This window comes from Anarrhichthys ocellatus, unplaced genomic scaffold (assembly GCF_004355925.1).
Source record: "Anarrhichthys ocellatus isolate YVR2014 unplaced genomic scaffold, GSC_Weel_1.0 scaffold31, whole genome shotgun sequence".
In the NCBI taxonomy this organism is placed as follows: Eukaryota; Metazoa; Chordata; class Actinopteri; order Perciformes; family Anarhichadidae; genus Anarrhichthys; species Anarrhichthys ocellatus.
The window spans coordinates 2631872-2647300 of record NW_022280061.1 but is presented as its reverse complement, the minus strand read 5'-3'; the positions used below and the strand labels follow the sequence as shown (position 1 = coordinate 2647300).

General features: G+C 41.0%; 1 protein-coding gene across 1 annotated transcript in view; it reads left to right on the top strand.

Moving 5' to 3' along the window:
• Positions 1-4686: 4686 nt before the first annotated feature.
• Positions 4687-15429, top strand: part of pkd1a (polycystic kidney disease 1a) — a 49247-nt gene continuing 38504 nt past the window's right edge. Inside the window, exon 1 of the mRNA XM_031864825.1 lies at positions 4687-5202. Coding sequence (XP_031720685.1) covers positions 4928-5202 — 275 coding nt within the window. The 5' untranslated portion in view covers positions 4687-4927. The remainder of the gene's footprint in view (positions 5203-15429) is intronic.

Below are 15429 nucleotides of genomic sequence, written 5' to 3'. Positions count from 1 at the left end.
CACACACACACACACACACACACACACACACACACACACACACACTCACACACACACACACAGTCTGACAAAACCACACTTAGATAGACACACATTCTTCAGTTAATATCTCAGTGTCAGTTGGGTAAAGACTTGAAGGTTTATGCCCATCTCCAGAACAATCCCCTGCAGTGCAGCTATAACACAGCCCAAGGGTTGACCTTACCAGCCTGTCAGAGGACATTATTGTCCTGTGGGCAGTGTGTGTGTGAGCGAGAATAAGACACGGCTGGCCACAGAAAGAAGAGAATGAAAATATTAGTGTCAGTGAAAACACAAGCGTCTTAATACTCTCCTGCTCGAAATATAAACATATAAAGAAATGCTAGTTTAATTTAGAACAGGGTACACAGAAAAACACAATATAATCCTGAGAACACGTCTCATAAGCCTACAAAATGAGGAAATTATATATTTTGTAGATCATGAGAATGAGACAGCACTCAAACAAATGAAAAATGAAAAAAATGGAACATCTAAAGGCAAACAATCGGCTGGAAACAGTTGAGGACATATACAAGGGAGTTTATAAAATCAATAAAAACAAAAAGTTGTTGGAAAAAAGATGAACTGATTATTTAAATATCAATGTTTTGTTACAGTTATTACTGTGGCAAAGGAGGCACTGTGTCACATACCTCAAAAAACTAAACTGTCTCGTCTCTTACTTGTTCTCTCTTTCCCTCTGTCAAAAATAAACAAAACAAAATGATGATATAATAGACCTGTGTTTTACCTCACCAAACTCAGTCTCAATCAGGTTGAGAAGATTTCTGCAAGTTTGAATCAAGTTGAAATCAATGAATTCTCTTATTTTCTGTTCACTATGGTGTAGCAGTGACTGACAATGCTCTCACTGCCAACTCCTAAAAAAACGTTGTTCAGAGTTTTACATCTACAGTCAATAAAGAATCTGGACAAATGTTTGTGTCTGTAAAAGATTTTTTTGTTAATTGAATTTTCAAAAAACATTTTTCTCAGTCTCTGTTGAGAACTGTTGACTTGGCGCTGTAGCTTTCACATAATGCACCATCTTATCATTGTGACTGCGTACAGTATACGTTATTGTGGAAAAGAAGAACAAAATATACAGACTCGTTGACTTACATGAAGTGCAATTCTTTTCTCATTATTGTGCTTCATATGTTGTTTGCACTCCATACTATGCAATGTCTATATACAGTATGTGATTAAACTCTGAATCTGGATTACATTAGGAGCCATATCCTGAAAAGCATTTTCAAGGCTTGTGGACATCAGGTTGGTCTCATCCAGCATTCGCAGAGCTATACCTGCAAAGAATAATGTGCCTTAATTCATCGATATCCCACTAAATCATTTCGTATGTCATCCGCGTAATCATGAGCGAGAAAGTATAAACACTGCAAAAGCACACACAGGGTGAGAGGGAGGGGAGGTGCACGGGTCCAACAAACACTATTCCTTCAGCAAGGAGGCCGCTGTTCATTCCCCAAGTGAGAAAAGAAGTCAACGTTGATTTATTTGTCTCGAAACTATAGTGTATTTAAGTTATTTGAACCCAAACGACGATCTTTTCCTAAACCTTAGTGCTTTTGTTGCCTAAACCTAACTGAGTTGTTTGGTAACTAAAAAATGAGGTATGACTTTTCATAAGATATCATACAATACCCAGTGGTGGGCCCTCACCCTCTCCAGACCCTCCCCCCTCTCTCCCCCCTCTTCCTGTAGCCCTACAATAACACAGACGGAGGCCTCACTCAGTAAGTGCTGTTTTCCGTGCCGGGCTGGAGGACCCTCCCCATAACCAAACAGGAGCCAAGCTCATTTTACCTTCACTCGGCCCGCCGGACAAATGCAAAATACTACATTTCATGCATTTGGATGAAGTGGTTCAGCAGTGCAGCTTCATTAGTCGACGGGACCGACTGTTTCATGGTTAGAACAGGATGAACAGTATATCCTGATAGTACAAAGAATGTTCTGGTATCCATATATATACGGTATATCATAATATCGCCAGAATAAATCAAAACTAAATACGTTGGCCTAAATACGGCCTCAGAAAGGCGCTGCTGTGCATTTACACATTTGTTTAGAATCATTTGAGGAGCAGAATTTTAAAATAATCACATTATTGTCTGAAATGCAGATTATTTAATCAAATGCAACTAAAGCTAACCAACCGGAACACAATAAGAAATCAATGTGTCTCTTCAGGGAGCTCTCTGGTGGCTCAGTGGTCTCCGGTCAAACACCCCAGATGTTCTCTGTGCTTGACAGTGATGATAATCATTTTATAAAATGTGGGCTTGTGAAGTCTTTGAGAATCTACGATTGTAAATATGGGCGATGCACTTGAGGAATTATCTAATGCTTCATTGTTAAACCAGTTTCACCCCAAGATGAAATGTTGGCTGTAAAGAACACACCGTCTTGGATAAAATCATGACATGCATCAAGGTGAAACTCTATTTGTTCACATTTTAAGGGATAATGCTTCTACTTAATACACATTCTCACCGTTTTCTTTACGGGTCTTTACAAACTCACACAAAAATACATAATATGTCAAGCTGAACTCGAAGGAAATATGTATAAACAATGACATCAAAATGATTTCCATTTGATTGAATGGTTCATCCATAAATAACAACAGTTTCTGCTTTCAATACTTCACTCAATCTAAACATCATACAGCTTCAATTAAGAGTTGGAACACAGATTATGAGCTCTCACAGTCTGAAAAAAGATGGTTTGAACAAGCTTAAAGGAGAAACAAAACCTATTGACTATATAGCATTATACTGTTAGGTATTGAAATAGTGCAAATTCATTACAGTGTCATATACTCCTGTGAAAAACTTGAGTTATTTGGCCTTAAAACATTTGAGCCACTCGCTCTTCCATTCACACACGTTTTGCTTCTCAAGTCTGAACTCTGCACTGAAATACTGCCGATGAGGATAAGAGAGCGCAGGAGTTATTGTGGGACTCTTCTTTTCTTTGTACAGTGCCCCAGATGCCTGCAGCGAGGATGGCTGGGCCCTGGCCAACTCAAACACCTCTAACACGTGCCCTGCACTGCTTCAGGAAATACTGCAGAGAGAGAAGGGAGGGTGAAAGAAGTGAAGGGGGGGGGCGTGTTTCTAAACTGTGAAAGAAGCTTTACAACTGTTATTTCACAATGAAATCACAGCAGATCTGTGTCATTTCCACACTTCAGATGAAAGAATTTCACATCTCTGTGGGTGAAGGAGGCCGTATCAGCAGCAGTCACAGACCTAACTGCCTCAAGATAAAGGAAAGCACAATGATCTCTTACTCCTGACAAATTCATGCATTTTTGTACTTTTTTAAATCTTTTAAATTATTTCAGAATGTAGTGGAGGCTGCAATAGGGGGCACAACTTCCATCAACTGACATGTAGCTCTTCTTCTGCAGAGATACTGAAAAGCAGACACGCGTGCACACAGACTGATGAGCCCGTGCTGCTGTCGCAAATTTGTAAATTTGTTGTTGTGCCACGAAAACATCTACACATGTTATCTGAAAGTCAATTGATTTGATTGAGTTTAGAGAGCTTCCACCTTTGCTTGGCTCAACCTCATGCTGGGTTTTATTGCGCAAACCACCCAGAGACAGACGTTCTAGCAAGACAGACCTGCCAGATGAAAAACCTCCATCACCTCCTCCAAAGACAGCAAAGAGGAGAGAAACGCTGAAGATTGGTCAAAATGTATGACAGTAGTGCTATTGTTAATTGAATAGTGAATATTGTCAGGTATGATATCTGGTCATTGTAAAAACAAAGGGGGGGGGGGGGGGGGGAGACTCACAACGACAATGTACAGCCTCTATTAGTCTACCATTAGAAACACATAAAGGTCTCCAATACAAAGAGATTAAGCCCAGAGAGACTCTGTATTTCAGACCGGAGAGCTGATACCTTTCATGTTTTTGGTGTCTGCATCAACCTGAAAATAAACAGCACCATTGTGAGGACTAACCTTGAGATTACAATTCACATTTGAGCCCAAGAAAACATAGGTGTTTATTTTCTCATGCTTTGTAATCAACACAGGGCGGGATGGGAGCACTGTTTGTGATTGATTGAACAAATAAATTGAACTTTGCACCTTCAGCAAGGCTATTATCAACTGGGGAAAGCAGCCAAGTACCCCAGAGCCCCAGACCCGTAGGGTCCCTGAATCCTATTGATATTATTCATTGGATATCAGTTAATATTACTAATTTAATTGGTTTGTAATTAAGTGCTGATTTGGTCGGGGACATGTGTGGATACTTGTTCATGTCAGTTGAAATGTCAAAGTCTCACCAGACTCAATAGGGGCCAATACGTCCACCGGCCTGTTAATCTAATAACCTGGTAAAAGAGAGACAACCACAAATAATATCAAGTGGTACTAGATTAAAATTGAACACCAATTACATATTTGTTTTTTTTAACTTTTTGTAATTATTCCTATTTGATTTGTAAGTTGTGTTCAATACAAGACTGTGAGTAGAATATTAGAATAAGTGCTTTTACATAGAAAGGAATGAGGGGGCATGAAGCAGCGTGCAGGGCTCCGCGCGCAGCGGCTGCTCAGAGAACTGCATGAAGTGGAAAGAGGAGGAGAGAGGAAGTTCTCAAAAACTTTTTTTTCTCCCTGGAAGGATTCTGGAGAAGCTCCGTTAGATTTTCAGAAGAAGGGGATCCGATCCACGGAATAGAGGAACACGCAGGGGACATAACGGTGTCTATTCATCCTTTCCTCTCTGTTTGTCTCCTCACATGAACGCCGTGAAAAAGGGACGCGTCTGTTTGCCTTTGTCCTGTGTCGTCTGTTCCTTCCCAGACTGAGAGGACTTACACCATCAGAGGCGATGAGATGTGAGTGAGCTATGCCTTGTGGAAATGGACAGACTTTATCCAAGCGAAAACATGGCGTCTGCGTCCCGAGGTTTAGCTTCTTTTCCAGTCTGCTTGTGGCGCTTTGCTGCCTGGAGGCATGGGGCTCCGGGCCACAGGGGGACGGCGGCAGGAGCTGCAGCCCCTGTCCCGTTAACTGCAGCTGCACGCTGCCGGGGCCCCAGTTGTCCTGCGTCGTCAACTGCTCCAACATCGGGCTGGAGAGGGCCCCAGCAGCGGCAGACATCCCGCAGGCCACCAACGTGCTGTAAGTAAAGTGCCTCAACAGTCCGAGGAGGGCAGGGATGTCCAGTGAAGGGTACATTAACTCAATATCACTCGGTTTTAATAGTGGGAATAGTTTAAAACATGCTCCTATTGAGATTTAAAATAATCCCGATGGGGCATATTTACTTAAATTAACGTGGCAAGCAGGTAATATGCTACTTTTTATTTTTTACCCTATATATTTTTGGGTGTATTGATGTGTTGTTTGCCATGTGGTGACCACTAACTGGAGCTCTTAGCCTGGTTCACCATGTTTATATTTAGAACATCTCACTCTGCATCATCCACCCAATTGAGAAATGAAAAGGTTTTTGTTGTTGTTGTGCTCTTGTTTTTGTTGTCATTGATCTGCCGATTGGTCGATTGACAGAAAATAAACAAGCAGCTAATTTGATTATCGATTGATGATTTGAGTCAAATGGTAAACATGTTGCTGGTTCTTCTTAAATCTGTGTATTTACTGCTTTTCTGCATTTTGTATCTTTGTAAATTGGTAATCTTTTTGTTTTGGAATGCATTATCTTATATTACACATAATGCTTAATTGATTAAAAGAGAAAATAATTGGCAGATTAGACAATAATGAGAACAATCATTTGTTGCAGCCGGAGCCATGCATCTGCATTCTGACAGATGTGGGGGTTGGATTAATGTGGCCTTGAAAAACTTGCACCCAACCTGCGCACTACTATAGGTGGTTAAAAAACAGAAGCAGAAAAATATATAAATTATATTTTTAGAAAAGCACGTAACATTTGAATACACAGAAGGTTAATAATAATGTAAAAAGAGTAGGACTTTCTACTAAAAGGTTACTTTTGTGTGTGGCGCAGGCTTCTATTGAAGGCCAGACTGCTGGTGACACTGTGTGTGTGTGGGGGGGGGGGTGTGTATGGATGTGTGTGTTTTAGTTTGGTAGTTTCTGTGGAGTTGGTCACCAGAGAAGTGAAGCTGGTGTTTTTGGTGCAGATCAGTCTTCAGCCTCTGGTGCTGCTGCAGCGAGAACATTCTGTTCTGCACCGACGGAAGACACATGTTATCAATTGCTTATTTCCCCTCACACTACTTTCTTTTATTTAAGTTAGATATTTACCCGAAACCAGGGCTAAAAGTTATTGCACATTATTTTGGAACTTACTTGAAAAGACTTGACTAAATAAGCATAGAAATATCGTTTGAATTGGGTTTTGTTAGAAGATAAAACTCTGTTTCAGCACAAATTCTCTACAACTAAAGGCAGCGTGCATATTTGTTATTATTTTTGATTGAATTTAAACCTTTTTCCCCTCATATCAACAAGCTTACTTAGCGCTTGACATTTAGTGATTTGCATCAGAGAGGAAGAGTGCTCTGTTAGGTGCCATGTTAATTAGAGGCAGACCCTGCAGCAGGATCTGTCTCTAATCACGTCAGACTCTATTGGAGCGCTAATTGCAATGATCTAGATAAACTTCCTCGGTCCGGCTGTACCAGCAGAAGCCATAATCTGTGGAGGTGACTCACTGTGAACATTACTGTCCTCACTAATTTGGCCTCTTGTCTGCTGCTCCCACCCTATAAGCAGAAGCATGGAATTAAAAACAGACATTTAAGTTAATGCCATGACATTTCAGGAAGAGACGTCCAGCCAAGAGTAGAGAACTTGATATATTATATTATAATGCTGCAGGCAGTGCTTGGCCTGTCTTACCCACCACTCATTATTTAAAGAATAAAAAAATCTAATTTACTTTCAGGGACTTTTCGGGGCAAAGGCCAGACTGTCTGGAAGATGTAACGTATTAGATATAAGCCCTCCTAAAGTCACCTTTCTCACCGTCTATTGAGTATAGTTTTGCCTCTCAAGGCTACCATGAATCTCTACAAGGTGCTTTTAAAGCATGTCCTCCAGTGAATAGTGTCAAACTGTTTTAGGGTCTGGGAATAGGGAAAGAGATATGGCCTAGAACTTGAAAAGAAAAGGCAATTTAAGCCATTATATTCTTTAGCTTTCATTTTCACAAATATAAATAGTGGTTGATAGAATTGGATTTCTTTGTGGTATCAGTCCAGCTTGTTATTGGCACTGCTTGAGACCTCGGAGGAGTAAACAAACAAAAATCTGTTCACTATCACAATAGACAGAAAACTAATATCCGTATTGCAGATAGACAGTTTAGCATCCGGATCATTAACAACTTACTTACTTTACTTTGTGATGTGTCATGCTAATTTTACTGAAGCGTAATTAACCACCTTAGCTGAGGCGCTCTTTATTTCAAGCGAGGCGAGGCGCCTCCACTAGAATACGCTGCAGGAAACCCTGGAATTAGTGTCAGTATCGCAGTGGTTTCAATTCTTTGCAGGTGCATGTTGAGTGTTTTATCTCATCGGAGATCATTTCACAGGCTTTTTCTTTGGTAAAATGATGAAAGTGAGATTGTGATGTTAATATTCAGCGTTGCGATGTGACCTTCATGGGTATGGTTGTGCATCTGTGTCAGTGTGAGAGAGAGGCACGATGGATTTACTGCTGAATTTCCTGTATTTTTTATGCACTTTACTTGTGCATTAACATTCAAACAGTTAGACTACTCAGCAGTAGTTTTTTAGCCAGAACGTGTGCAAATAAGTTTTTGTGTTATATTAGCATTGTGTAATCTTATGGCATTTATTACAGGCTGAATTGTACTCTGAAGGTATTTTTCTCATAAGAAAAATCCTGGTTCATGATTAGAAAAAGCTTTTTTTTCATCAAGGATTAGAAATATTGACATAGCATGTGTATCTGTATGTAGTCTGGTCTTAAATATGCACACATGCTCTGTGGTCCTGGTCTTAAAGCTGTTGGTAACCACACACTACTGTTTGTTACACATTTTTCCTTTCAGTGAAAAGCAACAGCATTCCCTCTGATGAATGGAAAGGTTAGACAGAAATAAAGTGGAGCAAGAACATTTCACCTAATTTACAGAAAGTGGAAGCAGTGCTGTCTCTTCTCCGCTCCTCTGTGCCCCTCAAATTAAAATGTTTTAGACGCACCACTGGTCAATAAACAAAAGAATCATCTTGTGGTAGTGAAGTATTTTAACATACTACAGAGTGCAGTTGGAGAAAAGCCTTCCCATTGCACACCAGTCCATCTGTTCCAGCCCACACACATAATACAAATCTCTGAGCACTTCATACAGACAGTTTATGCAACTCTGAAGTTACTTCTGGGAAATGCTTGTGGATCGCACTCAGGTTTTTTTAAAGTCTGTGCAGCCTTTGTTTAGTGTGCAGATTGCTGTGACACAACTTATCGTTGAAGACAAAGAAAGTGAATGAGAAATTCAGACAACATCCATCTGAAAGTGCACAGCTTGGAACATATATTCAGTCCACAGTGGAAGCCGTGGGGTTGGTGTAACAGATCAATTTCTTTGGCAACACATAATTGAATGTATTGCTTCGTATTTTAAACTTTCATTGCTGTTGTTTTGCTTTCAAAGGCTTGATCACCTTGGTCATAGGTTATAAAGACATTAAATACATATTTATGATGGTCATTTGACCCTTCACACACACAGTACATTCCACACTAAGGTCAGTTAAGTCAGTCCAAATAGAAAAGAACTCAGGCCACGTCAGAGTAGAAGTACATCCTTTTTAATATTACAGTACAAGCCCGGAAGACTTTTCATAAAACAAAGAGATGCTCACAGGTGCTTTGCACTTGTTGAGAAACAAACAAGTACGTGGAAAGCACCTGATTTATTTTATTTTGTATTGAATACAAACAGTTGTCGGGCTGATCTCTGTGTTGTCGGACTGACTCGGCCGTCATCAGACTTTGCTTAGTCTCGCATAGCCAGACCTGTCTCCACAGCGCTGTGTCTGCAAGTAACAAAGCAAAGCAACTATTTCGTTTCCAAACTTAACTTTCCTTGTGTTGTTCAGGACTTGTGTCCGTCTCGGGCTGTGCACCTTTTACCTGAACCGTAAACGCACTCATGCTCCTATCAGGATAATTGTGTGGTGCTACCATGGCACACAGACACAGTGCACGCGTGGCGATGCGCTTTTGAGACGCGTCTTTTTACAGGGAACCGATCTGTCTTTGCACTCGGTGCCGAGGCTTCACAGCCGTCAGACGGACAGGACTCAGTCTCACATTCTCTCACTTTTTTTGTGCCTTTCCTACTGTTCCTCTCCTCCAGAGGTGATCATCATCCATACACCCACACACACACACACACACACACACACACTGGCTTTAATGAAATGGGAAAGGAAAGATTGAATCTACTGGTCATCTGCGAGGGAGAATTTGTTGTGTTACCATGGCAATAGTAACTAATGACATCACTCTCAGAAGCACAGACATTCCAGAGGGAGAGAAGAAGAAGAAGACGGCTCCCATGCTCTCCTCCTCCATGTGTGTGTGTGTGTGTGTGTGTGTGTGTCCATGCACTTAGTAATTTTTAACTGCTGGTAACAGAAATGTCTTGGTTCATTATTAACTCATTTAAGTGGTGGTGGTGGTTACACAGCAGACTGAAGAAAGAACTCACTTACACAAGAAGGCCTGTGTGTGTGTGTGTGTGTGTGTGTGTGTGTGTGTGTGTGTGTGTGTGGTCTTTTGCTTTTGAAGGTTTCTTACACTTTTGTTTAGTTCTCAGTACTGTAACTCTTCTCTCTTCCAGCTCACACCTTCCAACACCAACACAACTGACACATAATGCGCTGCTCTGTCTATAGACTTTCTTGTGCACTTGTGGGAATCACTCACACAGTTTGCTGCGTCTCTTCCTGCCGAAGCTTTGCCAGATGTGTTGCGTGATCACAAACAGAAAAGCCTAAAAAAAGAAACGGATACACAGACTGGGAACTAACAGGGTAACAGAGGATACAATCTGTCAGACAGTTTAAAGCAAGGTTTGACGGTGACAAATTGACGCTATTAAATAAAGTGCATGAAATGTTCAGCCACATCAATCACGTTGTTCATGCATTGCAATATGCAGCGAGGGTTTGACAGAAATATCTGAGCTAAAAATCTTCTTTTGGTAATCCACTCAAAGCATGCAGTGTAGTCTTCACCAGCACCAAACAGCCATACTTTGATATAATATATGGCTAGTAAATACATAAGGAAGAGCATCATATAGCTTTGATGATTTAACCACACTGTGTATTATTGTGCTGCAGGAATGGTTGGAAAAGTTTCTGTGGATGTTTCGGGAGGTATAACCAAGGAATCCATTCAAACTGATCCATTTCAAGCTGACCACAGACGCCTTTACAGCCTCTGTTTACACCTGCCTCGAGACATCGAGTGTTTGACACTGAAAAGATGGAGAATCACTTCAAGAACATAGTGGCACTCGTGGTGCAAAGCTAAATGGCCTACATGTAGAATATACACAAACAACTCATATACAGTATAATGAAGTAAGTCGTCCAAGGTTTCCTACATTAGAGATTGATTTAGCATACTGCCAAGAAAGTCTGAGTAGTGGGTCCTCCTAAAGAAAACACAAACAAGTGTGCTCACAGTTACAAAGACTGTCTCACATATATTTTTAAAGAAGCTTACCTTTATTGTTGTGTCACATCGGATCACTGCAAAGATTAAGCAAGAGAGGATAAATCTGTACAGAGTAGATCTTGATTATTTAAACTCAAGCATTTCATTTTACTTGTTGCAATGCCTTATGGATCATTGTCATGTTTTTCATGCAGCCAGTTGGAAATGCAACCCTTTGGACTGCGTTGTGCTCACCAGAGAGAGTGAAAAACATTTGACTTTTGCTCTAGTTCAACAAAACAACTTGACAAACCTGTTGTCTCCCTGTTGTTAAATCTGCCGGAAAGAAGTGGAGAGTGATAATTGGATTTTGTTCCATTGCAAGAGAGTGTGTGTATATGTGTGTGTGTGCGTGCGTGTGTGTGCATGTGTGTGTGTGTGCGTGCATGCGTGTGTGTGCATTGCAGTAAACACTCCCTTCATAGTCTGCAAAGACATAAAGATATCTAAATGCCAACCAGCGTCTCTGAGGCTGAAAATTTAAAATTGGTCTGTTTTGGATTGCCTCTAAAATGTGGAATGAAAACGCTGCCAGAATGAGATGCTGCAAGTCGATCGTGGGTTTCGTTTTCATTCGATGTCATGACATAATTCAAATTTGTAGCAAAAAGCTAATTTTGCATTTTCAAGTGAAGGAACGTTGTTTGCCATTACTGAGCAGCAAATGTCCCATGACATTTTCAAACTTACAGAAACCTTTTCACAGTTAAAAGAAACATGATCACAAGAATAAGGAAATAATGAAAATCAATCCTCCGATTTGTGGACCTGTCTGCGTGGGTGTTAAAGTCTTATTTTTTTCATGCCAGTGAACCTGCAAGCAACACATTAAACTGATGCAACTAGAACAACAAGCAGAAAGAGCAGAGAGCACAGTGAAGAGTCAATATAGGGAGCAAGAGATGAAGTGGTGTGGAGGGCTGAGCCAAATTAGTGATTTCATTGGCATCTCTTTGACCTCTGTGCTCTCAGAGCGGCTGCAGCTTTGCTTGTCTCGATGGTGTCGGAGGCTTGTTGACATACTTCATTACCACGCTCTCTGCTCTTCTACATACATGACATACAGTATATTACACTACAGTCCTGTGTACACAGCCTGATTGCTCGGGGCAATGGGGCCTTGAATCTACTGCTATGTAGATTCAAGGCTTTATATGCATGTACACGTTTTGTTGGTTTACACACGCTTACATGATTTTGTTTTATACATTTGAAACATTGTTTATCTGTGCCCATGTGCAACAGCCTGATTTCCACCAGTTAATCTGCTGTTTACATGTAAGCCCCCCATGTGCTCCCCCGGTCTTTAAACCCGTCAATACAAGAACAAGGAAGAGGGTTTTTTTAAACTTTTATTCAACCAGTCGAAGCTAAAAGTTGTGCATTAAAACAGCATCAGACAAAATTAAAACTTTCAGAGATGCAAATTCAAAAGCAGGTGCAGTGATCAGAAACTATCTCTTGTAATGAGATATTAAAGGAGGGTAGCATAATGAAGGTGTGGAGTTTTAGCCTTTTTTTAACTCACTAAAAGCGGCAAACTAGAATAAATGACAATCAAAGCAAGTTCGGTCTTTAGGAATGTTCATTATAAGGAATTTCCTAGAACATAAATGATTTACCGTTTGAGGTGTAGTTATCCGGGAGGACAGTAGAAGACGTCATGTTCATTGAGAAGATTTTTGGAGTCAAATCTGTAAATTAAATCCTCATAATCCATATTTGGGAGAATTGTCATTTTAACCCAGGTGTGCTTTGCAAACATACTGTAAAAGACTTTAAGTTGTTGATTTTAGATACATGCTAGCGACATGGCTCTGTGAATGGCATGGTCGGTGGGTCAGTTCGTCGGTCCATCTTTTCACCCAATTAACATGTCGAAGGCAATGTCACCACAAGAAGTGTGTGGACAAATGCATTATTTAAAATACCATAAAATTGTCTTAAACATGTAATCCTGTCACTACTGCTTGAAAACATAAACTGAGCATAAGTTGATTTAGAAACACTGAAACACACTGATTCATATTCTACTTTGCTCATGAATTGCACAACCTTTGGCTGGAATATATTGTCTGCACGACTGCAAAGCAAATGCAAAGTCTGCTTAACATTTAACTGTCTTACCTTTGATGACACCATCCTGTCATCAATCAAAGGACATAGAAAAACACATTGTTATTGATTGCAGTTTATTCATGTTGTCACTTGATATTTGACATAAAATAAATGATAATTAAATCAACATTTAATTAGCATGTTTCAGTCCTGTCAAAGTTCAAATGTAAATTGAAGGGACCAGATGTATAAACAATGCAAACACACAGAAACCAAGCATATGCCATAACTGGTGTTTATAGAGACAGCACGTAGGGTGAGAATGAGTTCAACACACAGACCATGTAAATATTTAGAGGGAAGTGGAGTATGACGAACAGAAGCTGATACCATCATTATTCTTTTACGGTGTTAGCTAGTTTCAGTGAATGTGTATGATTTATAAGTCCACATATTTACAAAATGCCAATAAAAGACACATTTATAAACGTGACTTTAATTTATTGTGTGCTCAATTTTGATTTCATCCTATTTACTTTTGTCTGCTTTTCTATTCATTCGTTGTTTGCTTCATTGTGACTTCTGTCTCAATATGTAGGTTGATATTTTGAGATTGATGCATTTATTTGTTTGACACATTTGACATGTGTGACAATGTGATGAAGATGAGTCTGCACTGTCGCAAATACAACAAGACAAGGAGAAATAGAGTTTTCTAGAGTTTTTTCGTTTTGTGTTATGTTATGAGTTTTTGCAGTTAAGATATCGTCACCAATTTCAATTTATTTCATTGAAATTATCCTTAGTTGAATTAATAACCAGTTGTTTTTTTCCCTTTTCATAGTCACATCCCAGAAACACTGCAAGCCCGAGAGACATTTTTGATTCAGGCCCACACTTCATGACTTCACGATATGTAGGACTCACACAGTTTCATTTACCAGAAAAGGAGTGAGCAATGAGTGCAAGACAGTGTTACAGGAGGTTTGTTTTTCTTGCAATCATTGACAGCATGTCAAGTGTTTGTGAGTATTTCTGTGTCTGTATGTGCGTTGGTCCTTGAGTGAGTGTGTTGAACCGCGGCACACAGCTGCCCCTCACTTGCCAGCTGGACACCAGACAACCCAGGCAGCAGCAGCTGGAAAAATGGACAGAATGTTCTGAAAAGGAGAAGAGGAGAAGAGGAGAAAAGAGGAGAGGACAGGAGAGGAGAGTGTTTGTGACCCAGACAGACATACCAGGAAGCAAAATGTTTGGCCTTTTGGCCTAAACCTCTGCACTCAACACCCCTGTCTCTCTAACTCCTCGCCCCATTCGCCTAATTTAATGCTCCCTCTCTTCCTTCAGTAGGGAAAGTACCCCACTAGACCCCCCCCCCCCCCCCAGGCATGAGGGGCTGGCTCTCACCTGAAGCAGTGTGGAGGAGACTGGCCAAGCTATGACAGGCACCCATGGGACAGGCAGCCCACAGTGGGGCGATTGTTCTCCAGACCTGGCCTGTGTCGCTCACTGCTGTTTCTCCCTCAGTTTATTCTCTACTTTCCCTTCACATCGGCCTTATTCTCCTCTAACTCGATCATCCTTAACCCCCGACTTTGCTTTTGTCCTGCTGCCCCTCCCGTCAGACTCGTATAGGTCTGCTCAGCCTTCGAGTATAAACAAAGCAGCAGAGGGAAAAAAGGGGAAAGAAATTGGGAGAAGTGACTGGGGGAGGGAGGGAGAAATGAAGGCATCAGGCAGGGAGGCTGAGGGGGATGAAAGCGACCGCAGAGCAGTCTGTGTTTAGTGGGTTAGTGGAGCGCTGGCCTTCACTTACGGGGAACTTGGACCACTTTGCCACCACGATACAGCAGATACCAAGCTGTCCGACAATCAGACCTACATTACGGTTTTCTTCTTATTTTTGTGCTGAAGAAATCAAACCAACATAAATCGACTTTAATGGCCTTCTTTGTCTTTTTCATTTCTTCCATCTCTCATTCTCTTGAGATTTATTTTTTCCTTTCCAGAGCCCGTACCCACTTCTCCTGTGTCATTCCATCTGCCCAAGCACAGAGTAGTCAATGAGGACTGTGTGTGTGTGTGTGTGTGTTCTCATCCTCCGGCTCAGAATAAGTGGCACCAGACAGGCCTTATAAGGAGCGGTTAGATCATTGGCCACACCGTTAGTAAAACAGAACCATATGTGTGCTGTGTGTGTGTATATGTATGTGTGTGTGTGTGTGTTAGTAAAACCATGTGTGTCCAGAGGTAGCTGAGAGAACGGGAGCCTGTTGCTAATAGACATGGTAAAGGTCACATTATATGGTCACGTTAAACACACATACACACTTTCTCTCCACTTAATCCCCTATTGTCCGTGCTGCGTTGCCCATGAGGTGAAAAAGAACGTTTCTGTGTACAGGTGTGTTGTACTCACACACACCTGGCATCGATGTTGAGATCATTACATAAGGTGAGGTGTCAGCCTAATGTGTGACTGATCAGCTTTTTAAGAGGCGCGTCTCAGTGTTGTCCCGTTTCATCTGCTGATGGGTTTAGCAGAGATCTGTCTCTCTCTCTCTCTCTCTCTCTCTCTCTCTCTCTCTCTCTCTCTCT